We start from the raw sequence: 12,138 nt of genomic DNA on the forward strand, positions 1-12,138 counted from the left end.
GAGTAGAAAAGAAGCAAGAAAAAAAAATTCATATTTAGTCATTCGGAAAGCAAGTTTAACTGTTTCAAAACATCTTACATAGCTATTATTTCAAGTTTAGAAGATAAGGTCATCCCTACTCCCCATAGCCGGTAATAGTATGGTCCTCTAATTACTTTATTTTATAGAAACCTATCTAACTTTCTAAAATATAACAAGGATGATTTTTAAACCCATTTGTTCCGAAAAATCACATACACATTAAGAAGCAAAACAACAATAGCACTAGAAATTCATTTCACTCTACAAATTGTGCACTCTCTGATTCAGTGATAGTGATAAAAATGACAATAATTATAATTTATAATTGCTCAAAATAAAGAGAACTCACTCCAAATTTTTTTCTTTCGCATATTCATATGGATATTCTGAAGTTCTTATTTATACTTAGAATATGCTGTTGAACTATATTGTATTCTTTGTGACGAACCTAAAAAATCGATTTTATAAATTTTTAAGTGTCAGTTTAAGCAAAAGTAATTTTTTTACCATAATTTACAGAAGTAGCGTGGTTGTGGCAATTCGATAGACATTACATAACAGTTTCTGTAAAACTTAGATTTAGCTTCTGCCCCCTAATAGAATAATAAAAAAAAATTCAATATAATGATGGATCTAACTTATTTCCTGTTTTATTATCTGATTTTCCAAATATTTGGAGATTTCATTTCTTCCTGAATGTGTTGAATCTCTTTTTTTTACTCCCTTTTATAATCTCCTACTTAGAAACAGGATTTTTGCGACGAATTGTGCCAAATTTGCTGCATAAGAACAGCTTCCTTTTACAAACAATTATTTATTAATAATAGTGAAAAAACCCAAACACATTTTACGATTTTTGCTCTCCTGAAAAATTTACGTTTTATAATTGGAAATTTTGAAAACCTTATGGTTTGTAACATAACGGACATAATAGTACATAGGTTTACATAATGTTACAGAAGTTTCTGTAACATGAGCTACCATTGTCGAATAGTAAATGCATTCCTTTGTAACTTGCATAAAGTTCTAACTGAGGTCTTCATATTCTAATCCATTTTTAGGGAAAATTTTTTAAAGAGCCCCTCTGTAGAGCTTAAATCAAATAAAAATTGTGAATTCCACTGAACACTGTCATTCGCGATTGAGATAATTATTATGGCTATGGTGTGGTATTTTTCATTTGAACTCTCTAAAACTTCTTTTAAGATGCCCTGAATGGTTCCGAAATGATTGTTCAAACAGAAAAACAGAAGTTATTTTAATTTTTCTGAAACTATTTCTAAATCAAGGTAAATGAAGCTCACCAATGTTCCGTTTTGAAATCATTTTATAGTTTTCACAAAAATTAGTTGAAAGGGGATCGGACTAAATTTGGCACTGCGGCAGCAAAGAAAAAAGAAAAAGATTTTTCTATCATTCAATGATGAAAAATGTATTTTTGATAATCTAAGAGGGGGACACCTTTTTTCTTTTTTTAAATAAAAATACCAATGAAGTGATTTCATCATGTGTTTAAGCTCATTGTTTTGTATCAGTATCCTATTTTTATAAACAAATCCCATAGTTCCTTATTTTTAGTGTGGCAAATAATCCTGCATTTGAAAGTTGATTAGTGTAAAAGCCTCCTGTGGAGAATTTTCATCCAGTAAAAACGAAGAAAATATACTGAGCCACAACAATTTTTATAAGCAACCCCCCTGTTTCTCTATGGTGGCAGTCTTGGTAGTAAGGAGGTACGTGCAAACCAGACGTCATACATAAATATATTACCCCCAAGCTATTGGAATCCTTTACCCAATAGTTTATATACTTTTTTATAACTATGCGTAAGCCTATGCATTAGCTTTGAGCTCCCAAAACACTAAATACATTATCCTAAGTAGCAATAGTCACCCCAAAGTGCATACCATCTAAAAATTCGTAGCTACACAGAAACGTAACTTCGTTATATGTATGATGAAACATGAAACTTATAATTCACTGATTAAATCTTATAACATACAATACCTGAATAATTCTTAACACTAAAATTCTCTAATAAATTAATTAGTGCAATTAAAATAAGTAATGCCTCAGTTGCGTGAGATTAGTTAATTAATTAGGGGTCAAAGACAAACTGTCAATTGGAGACATTTTTTTTTTTGCTTTCAGTTATCGTCCACAGTAGATATTAATATCTTAGCATTCGTATCAAAACAACGAACAAATAGTAACCATGCCATGACCAACTATCCGGTCTGTAAGTAAAAAAGGGATGTAGATTTCGGGGAATTATGCTCAACTTTTTACCTAGCAACTTAAAAACAAGATACTTCTGCAACTACTCCAATGCTGCTGCAGAAAGTCTAAAACTGCTAGAAGATTAACTTGCGAAAGCTATAGTGCTAGAAAATAATCTTCGTACATATTACACTATGTGTTTGGCAACACCGGTAACTCCGAACCAATCTGGACACGACCAATCTGGACTCCGAACCACTATCTGGACATGATTATGTGATTTTATGCAACAAGTAGTTGAGATGTATCCGAAGATGCAACAACCTAACTTAAAGCAGTCAGCAGTTGCGATAATCACAAGAGAGTATGCGTTTCATTTCCTTTTTATGCCTAAGGGCAACTCAGCATTCCTCATTATAGGTATTATATACAGATAAATTTCACCAAAAATGATGAGTTTTATATTTATCCTTTTAAATTCCTTATACTCCCTGTTGTGTCTCACGGCTGAGGAACCGCTTTGGAAGACTAGCGTTCCTTTTACTCGGGGTCGGGGGTTTCAGTCGGTCCCCAGAGACGGTTTTTACTATTTATGCCGATCGTTAAATATGATTTTTAGCAAGTTAAATTATAATATATATTTCCTTAACAATAATAATAACAATAATTGTCAATTATAATTATAATTATTGCAAAATAATACATTATGCAATACTGAGTATGTGTTTAATGTAATTACGTTTCCTGAGATCTCAAGCTCAGAACAGAATTTAAAGATCTCGGGTAAAATCCCATGTGGCCCCCATACCTTAAATCCCATGTGTGGGCAATCCCATGTGGCCCCATAAGCCTTAAAATTAGTGGTTAATTTTACTTGGAAAAGGATTCTTTAGTATCTTGAGGTAAACTTAAGGACGAAGAATGATTAGCCTAGCTTCAATAAAAAAAGGAGTAAGTTGAATATGGTTCTTATGACTGTTAATAGCGGACAGATTCAGATGTGACTTTAACATTCCTTTTCTTGATTTTCAAAGACGATTCGAAATTGTCGGCGAAATCAGATTCATATTTATCATCCCTTGTCTGACGGCGTGCTGGCTTAACTATGTCAGTGCTTTCAGACATTCTTGCAAAATCTTCTTCGAGATTCTGAAAAAAAAAAAACATTTCATAGTTGCAACTGCCATTTCTATTTCACAACGCCATTTATCACCAACATAATTCAAAATTATTACAAAAATCAAAAGCCTAAACAAATCCGCAGAATATTTTTTTTCTATTGTTTTTGCACGAGTTAAATACTAGAACCACAAGATTATAGTCTCCTATTCATGAATATCAAACAGTTCGCGGTAACAGACTCAATAGTAACGACCCGGCTCAATAGGAATAGGCACGACCCGGCTCAATAGTAACCGAAACTCTAAAAAATGGAATTTTTATACCGATACTTACATCAAAAGAATCGTATTTTAATGCTGATTTTAAACATACAAGTTTCATCAAGATTAGTCTTACCCATCGAAAGTTACCAGCCTGAGAAAATGTACCTCATTTTAGAAAATAGGAGGAAACACACCCTAAAAGTCATACAATCCTAACGAAAATCACACCACCAGATTCAGCGTATCAGAGAACCTTATTGTAGAAGTTTCAAGCTCCTATGTACAAAAATGGGGAATTTTGTATTTTTTGCCAGAAGACAAATCACGGATGCGTGTTTATTTCAGAGAACCCTGTTGTACAAGTCTCCAGCTCCTATCTACAAAAATGTGGAATTTTGTATTTTTTGCCAGAAGGCAGATCACGGATGAGTGTTTTTGTTTTCCAGGGGTGATCATATCGACTCAATGGTCCTAGAATGTCGCGAGAGGGCTCATTCTAACAGAAATTAGAAGTTCTAGTGCCTTCTTTAGGTGACCAAAAAATTGGAGGGCAACTAGGCCCCTCCCACGCTCATTTTTCCCCAAAGTCACCGGATCAAAATTCTGAGATAGCCGTTTTATTCACCATAGTCGAAAAACCTAATAACTATGTCTTTGGGGACGACTTACTCCCCTGCAGTCCCCGTGGGAGGGGCTGCAAGTTACAAGCTTTGACCTGTGTTAACATATAGTAATGGTTACTGGGAAGCGTACAGACGTTTTCAGGGGGATATTATGATTTGGAAGGGAGGTGAGGGGGGTTACGTGGGAGGATCTTTCCATGGTGGAAATTTGCATGGGGGAAGAGACTTTCAATGAAGGAGGCGCATGATTTTCTAGCATTATTTAAAAAAAAACAAAGAAAAAATAAATATGAAAAGGTTTTTCTACTGAAAGTGAAGAGCAGCATTAAAAACTCAAAACGAAGAGAAATTATTACGCATATGAGGGGTTTACCTCCTCGTAGTACCTCGCTCTTTACGCTAAAGTATTTTTAGTAATTTCAACTATTTCTTCTACGGCCTCTGTGATTCAGGGCTCATTCTTAAGGAATTCGGACAAAGTTTAAGCTTTAGTGTAAAGAGCGAGGTATCGACAAGGGGTGAACCCCCTCATATGCGCAATAAAAACATACGAATACAGAAGTTCGTTACGTAAGTTAATTCGTAAGTTACGTATATTTTTTACTAATGAAAACGTTCGTAAAAAAATAAAAGTTCTAGTTGCCTTTTTAAGTAATCAAAAAATTGGAGGGCAACTAGGCCTCCTCCCTCGCTCCTTTTTTCTCAAAATCTTCCGATTAAAACTATGAGAAAGTAATTTAGCAAAATAAATTAATATGCAAATTTCGTTTTAATTATTTATGTGCGGAGAGCCAAGATCAAAACATGCATTAATTCAAAAACGTCCAGAAATTAAATAAAAAAAAGAGTTTTTTAAATGAAAGTAAGGAGCGACATTAAAAGTTAAAACGAACAGAAATTACTCCGTATATGAAATGGCCTTTTCCTCCTCAACACCCCGCTCTTTATGCTAAAGTTTTTTACTGTTGTAAAAAGTAGAGTTAAGAGAAAGAGTCAAATTTTAGCGTAAAGAGCAAGGTGTTGAGGAGGAAAAGCCCCTTTCATATTCGGAGTAACTTTTACGCTAAATTATTTTTAGTAATTTCAACTATTTTTTTTATTTCAACTTTTTTTTTGTTTCAACTAGTTTGACTCTTTTTCTTAACTCAGGGCTTCTTAAACTAAGGGTCGCGACCCCATTTGGGGTCGCGTAGCAAAATTATGGGGTCGCGAGTGGTAAAAATACAATTTAACAAAAAATGTTTTTTAACTTGTAAAATTGTTGCTATAAAGAAAAATAACAATCATCGTAGATAAATATATCATAACATCTTTTGGTTCGGAAAGACTGTTTATACCGGCATTTCTATTCTGATCATTATATAATCTTGTATAAATTTACTATAAAACAGAAGATGTTATAGAAATTTATAAAAAATGTAGATTTATTTTTGTCAATCTCTTAAAACCAAAATAATCAGAATCAAAACCGAAAAAAGATGGTGTAAGAGTATTGGTTTTAAATCATTTTTTCAAGCTGTTCACTATGATCAAATAACTTTTACTCATTGCCTTATTCACCGAGAGGCTCTTGCAGTATTTGTATTTTTATCAGATTAACGACGCTTCTTGACTACTAAGGTCCTTGCGTCGGCCCTGCAGTAAATTGCTGCAGCATGATTCGATCTCTGGGTCCCGTATTACCAAGCTAAGGTCAAACCCACTGCGCCACCACAGGACAGGCTCTTGCAGCAAAAAAATTAGCACCAGAATTGAACGATGTGCTTCAGGATGCTGTTAAGGTCATACATTTTACTAAGAGCCATGCCCTTAACAGTCGCTTATTTTCAAATATCTGTAAGGATACAGATTCCAACTACACAGCGTTGTTATTACTTGCAGAAGTAAGATGGTTGTCAAGAGGTCCAAGTTTAAAAAGATTATTGTTATTAAAGGACGAGATCGAAATATTTTTAACTGAACGAAAATGTGAATTTGCTGCTTTTTTTCAAAATGACTTGTGGCTATCCAAGCTGTGCTATTTGTCAGATATTTTTGCAAAGTTAAACGTTCTTAACTTGTCTCTTTAAGGTAAAATTTGCGATATATTTATTTCAAACGATAAAATTGAAAGTTTTATTAAAGAGATCAGCATTTGGAAAAGTAGGGTCGAAAAAAATTCGTTCGAAATATTTTTCAGTGTCGACAATTTTGTAATTGAGAAAATTCATTGTAAAACTTTTATTGCAAAAACTATTGTAGATCACTTAAAAGCGCTAGAAATACAGCTCCGAATATATTATATATTAAATATTGATTTACAAAATAGTTTGGATTCGAATGCCGTTTTGGATTTGCTTAACTGGGATTGATCATCTGCCACTTAAAGCTCAAGAGGAATTTGACAAGCTTTCGTGTGACTAAAACTTAAAACTACAAATCCAAATAAAGCCCTTGACTGAATTCTGGATCGGAACTAGAACTGAATTTCCCACAATCGCCGATGTGGCGTTAAATGTACTTCTGCCATTCAACACCACCTATTTATGTGAAGTTACTTTCCCAGCTTTAACACTCATTAAATCTCAATATCGTTCAGCAATAAAAAATGTTGAAGAGGTCTTACATCCAGCAGTTTCAAACATTACGCCAAGATTTCATTTGTTATGCAATAAAAATAGGCACATTCATCTCATTAAATTTTTAACGTAAACTTTAATTTAATATTTACCACACAACTACTTGGATATATTCGAGAGATTTAAGACGGTCAGAATCCACTTTTGTTTTTGAAACTATAATAAAAACATTTCTACAACATTTTGTGCAAATTTCAATTTTAGATTTTTATGTGTTTCAAAACGAATTCTAAATTTATATATTTTAGAATGCATCTGTATATTGTTATCTAATAAATTTATCATCAAAAAATATTAATTTGTTTTTCTTTTATATTTGTTGGGGTGGTTAAGAAACTCGTAATCATTAATGGTGTCGGGAATTTCAAAACTTTAAGAAGCCCTGTCTTAACTCCATTTTTTACAACAGTTAAAAATTTTAGCGTAAAGAGCGGGGGAATAGACAACAAAAGAACTGATGCCTTGGCCAATCATTTCCTATCAGTTCCCAGTAGCCTGTCATCGCTAGGAAAAAAAAGGACATATCAGTATTATCCATGAAAAATATGATTCTCTTTGTTTTTCATGGTGATGGACATTGCACGTCTTGTTAACGTGCTTACAACAAAGGCAGATAGATTTTTTATTTTGATTTGACGTCACCTCATGTTGGAAGGATATCAGACTCTTTAGGAAGTTCAAATAAAATTTGTTTTTATAATAAAATTTTTTTGTTCTGATGGTCTTTATAATAGTCCAAACTATTATAATTTCAAAACTAGAATGAATTAGAGTTAAAAAGGGTTGCGTCTTATCCACTTTTACATGAATTATTTTGATGGACTTAGTCTTAAGAAACTTGGCAAATACTGTAGGAGATCGCGGAATCAATGGGAAGATAAAATCCTCCTAAACTTAGTTTGTTCTAACATTGTCTCTTAGAATAGATTTGAAGATTTAAGAAGTGCAAGTTGCGTAATCCAGGAATAAATGAAGATGAAAAGGTGATTTTGCTTAAGAAGAAGCCCAATCAAGTGGACATCTTCATTTACCTGAGAAGTATTATTAGTAATCAAAGTGGATAAAGTGAAGAATTTAAAAAGTAGAATACTCAAGGCCCAAGGTATTTTTTTCACAACTAAAAAAATTTTAGAGGAAAATGAAGATAGGTCTACGAGCCAAGACTAAAATATTGGAATTGATGATATTGATAGTGCTTACTAGTGGTTCTGAAATGTGGCCACCTCGGAAGGCAGAGGAAGATTTGCTTGACTGTTTTCCACGGGAATTGTCCACGGAAGAGTATTAGGCACAAGTTTGTGTGACTGTCAAATAAAAAGCTGTGCATAAAATGTAGTTTTATCCCACTTTCTAGGGATATAAAGAAAGAGATGTTGAAACGGCTGGGACACATTTTAGGGACTAAGAATGACAGACTGCCAAAGATTCTTTTTTTCAATCTATCATGAACCAAGCAAAAAGCAGGTCGTCCACGAATAGGGCGAGAACAGGTCATAAGCAAGGATTTAAGGGATATTGGTTCTTCTCGGGACGGCCAAAAAGTGAAAATTTGAACAGATTTGGTAGATAAGGAGCGATGGCAGAAATGTTGGCCTCAGGTAGCTTGGTGCTGCAGTGAGTTTTTGGTAATTACTGCTAAAATTAACAGGAATTTCAAAGGTTCAACTTTTATGCTTCCTAGCCTGCTTGTCTCAAGAAACGGCACTAAAAGTGCAATTTTCAATGCCGTAAGGGGCTTTATAAAGAAGAGATTTGATAAAAAGCACGTAGACGTGAGCAATAGTATTAAGATGAGCACCTGCCTGGTAAAGATGTACCAGCACCAGCTGGTACCAGCACCCGCTGTGATACCAGCACCTGCTGTTAAAGACGGAGGAAAAAAGACACCATTACTAATCTCCTAGAAAATGGCAATTTTCCATGTTTTCAAGATGACGACTATAAGCGTCCATTTCAAGGTTTTCAACCATGACGATTTCTTTGATGTACTTTTATTTTGATTTCATGTTGTGTTTACGGACTTGAGGCTCTTTTTGAAATTCTTAAAAGTTTCTTTTCTTGCTTAGAAAAAATTATTTTGTTAAATCTGAATAATAATCTTTTTCCTGAGTCAGAGTGTATTGGGGAATGTTTATCTCAGACATTTTCTTACAAAATGCGTTTTAAAACAATTAGTAAAAGCCCTATTTCGCTCTTCACTAGAAAGTGCTATTATAGAAGCTATAAAAAATATACACGAAGAATGCATGAAATATCTAGAAATATCTCAAAATAAATACTTTACGATGTCGCTATTTGAATCTGTCAGGGACGTAGAGAAAAGTGAATTCAATTAACGCAATATTAGATACCTGGGGAATGGTCACCAGGTAATAATTTACTAGAATTAAAACATAAAGATTAATTAAAAATTTATTTGAAATAGCCCTCCTGCTGGATGTGAAAGGCAACGGAGGTATAAGTTTTGCAGTCCATGTTTTTTAAATATTGGTAACAGTGGTGTCAGTTGGGGAGGGGCATAGGATTAGCCCCCCTACAGGTTGTTTTCCCCTTCACACCTAGATTTTGAAAAATACTTATTTTACTGTATTTTCAGTAAAAAAGAAGGACTTTTTTCTTTTATTTAATAATTGAAAAAAGAAAAAAACTACCCCCCCCCTTAAATTTTGAAAAACACATTTTTGACTCTCTCTTAATTTTGTGAATTGACGCCACTGTTTTGCAATCCATGTCACTTCCGGGGAATCCCCCTTCTGAATATAAAGCCTCTTGAAGTTAAAATATTAATCCTTGAAAAAGTCAGAATGCAATATTTTAAACTATTATATTTTAAATAAATATTTGTAATAAATATTAATATTTTGAATAAATATTTTAAATATTTATAATGAAAGAAGTGATCCACAAACAATAAAAAATAGTAGATTAAAAAGAAAAGAAATAAAATTTACAAAATTTATTCCACAAAATAAATATCTATACAAATGTCCAACAGCGTAAAGCAACCGGATGAAATGGTGATAAGGCCTTAGCTTTAAGCACCTATTAGCCTAGAAGTAACTTCATGTTGGTGGTAGTGGAGAGTATGCACTATATCAGCAGCGTCGTACAGACTGATTATTATTTTTCTATTTCAGTAAGATTGGGGCAAAAATAGAAGAAACTTGCAGTACCGGAAATAGCAAGTGCAGATTGGATTTAGATCACTATTTTTATAGTGATCTAAATCCATTTATGTTCTAAATCCATTTAAATTTTAAAGTGCTGCAAGTATAGAAGAAACTTGCAGTACCGGAAATAGCAAGTGCAGATTGGATTTAGATCACTATTTTTATAGTGATCTAAATCCATTTATGTTCTAAATCCATTTAAATTTTAAAGTGCTGCAAGTATAGAAGAAACTTGCAGCACCGGAAATAGCAAGTGCAGATTGGATTTAGATCACTACTTTTATAATGATCTAAATAAATTTATGTTCTAAATCTATTTAAATTTTAAAGTGCTGCAAGTATAGGTGAAACTTGCAGCACCGGAAATAGCAAGTGCAGATTGGATTTAGATCACTATTTTTATAGTGATCTAAATCCATTTATGTTCTAAATCCATTTAAATTTTAAAGTGCTGCAAGTATAGAAGAAACTTGCAGTACCGGAAATAGCAAGTGCAGATTGGATTTAGATCACTATGTTTATAGTGATTTAAATCCATTTATATTCTAAATGCATTTAAATTTTAAAGTGCTGCAAGTATAGAAGAAACTTGCAGTACCGGAAATAGCAAGTGCAGATTGGATTTAGATCACTGTCTCAAAACGAAGGTAGGATGATCACAAAAAGGATAGTAGAATTTCGCGAGTTAGAACAGATTTCGCGAGTTAGCCTTTGGAGTATTTGAGGAGACAGAGGTACCGCTTTTATTTTGTCTAGTTCCTGCTCGTTTTAAGTTTATCTTGATTAATCACCTTGATTTATGTTCGTTTTGAGTCTCATTCATAGTTTATTTCATTTTAGCTTTACTTATTATAAAATTTTGTTTATGCATTTCTTAGTTTTTAATAGAACTATTTGCTTTTCTCCTAGAAACTTGTGTTGGAAAACAATTAATTACTGCCAAAAATCAACTTGTCTATAATTTAGGTATTATTGCAATATCTTTTACAGCAAAATAAATCAGCTATGTCCCAAGCTAATAGCCTATCTCTTAAAACATTTGTTTGTTTAATATTTTTTACAACAAATATCATGGCTGACCGACTCATTCTAATTGCCAATTTTAGTTTGAATTCTTATGGCACGTTAATATGTCAATCCATGTTTTCCACCATGAGATCTGGAAGTACTACAAAAAAACAAGCCTACCAACTCACTTTAATTTATGATTTTGATTCAACTTATTTGGGTACGATAATACATCTTTCCGTATTTTCCACCACAAGATCTGGTAGTAGGCCGGTTATTAAAAAAAAAGTCCCTGAATTACAGTTAGCCCTTTTTGTTTAAATTATTTTAAGTAATTGTTTCCTCTCCTATTATAATCGTTTCATATTTAAATAGTTCATCAAAAACGTTAAAATCGTCTGGCTATTGTTTTTTCGTTTTTTTTATTGCTGTTCACTGCCCTCTGCTTTAAGGGATTTCATTGCTTCTTATCAATGTTTTCCACAACGAGATCTGGAAGTACTACAAAGAAAACAAAAAAACAAGCCTAACCAACTCACTTTAATTTCTGATTTTAATTCAACTTATTTGGGTACGATAATATGAATTCCCGTATTTTCCACCACAAGTCTGTGAGTTACGTTAGCCCTTTCTTTTAAAACATTTTAAGTAATTGTATCTCTTATTATAATCGTTTTATATTTAAATAATGTATCAAAAACGTTCAAATTGTCTGGTTATTGTTTTCTCGTTTTTTCATTGCTTTTCACTGCTTCTCTGCTTTAAGGGAATTCACTGCTTTTTATCAATTAAGAAAATCTAAAATGACTAATGTACTTTCTGTCAGAGACTTCAAAAGATCTTTGAAAAGAGATATTCAAGTTTTATAAGGCCGCTCCAAATCTGAATTTTCCAAAAGTCATTTTTCACCAAGACCCCTTTTGAAAAACATCCCCAAGAGAGTAGTATGTTTCCTATGACTTCTTGAGAAAGCAACCTAAGAGATTAATGCCTGAGACACTCCAAAGTTTATAAATGTCATGACGTACATAAATGATCAAATCTGCTAGATGGTTGAGTCAGTAATGTTTTATAAGATGGGAGTCAATCTGTA

At 33.0% G+C, this 12,138-nt stretch overlaps 1 protein-coding gene across 1 annotated transcript in view; it reads right to left on the reverse strand.

The window, feature by feature from the left end:
• Window positions 1-200: 200 nt before the first annotated feature.
• The window catches only part of LOC136028376 (uncharacterized), a gene marked incomplete in the record, with an annotated part of 76,736 nt that continues 64,798 nt past the window's right edge, over window positions 201-12,138 (reverse strand). Inside the window, 1 exon segment of the mRNA XM_065706176.1 lies at window positions 201-3,390. Coding sequence (XP_065562248.1) covers window positions 3,220-3,390 — 171 coding nt within the window.

This window comes from Artemia franciscana, chromosome 6, assembly GCF_032884065.1.
Source record: "Artemia franciscana chromosome 6, ASM3288406v1, whole genome shotgun sequence".
In the NCBI taxonomy this organism is placed as follows: Eukaryota; Metazoa; Arthropoda; class Branchiopoda; order Anostraca; family Artemiidae; genus Artemia; species Artemia franciscana.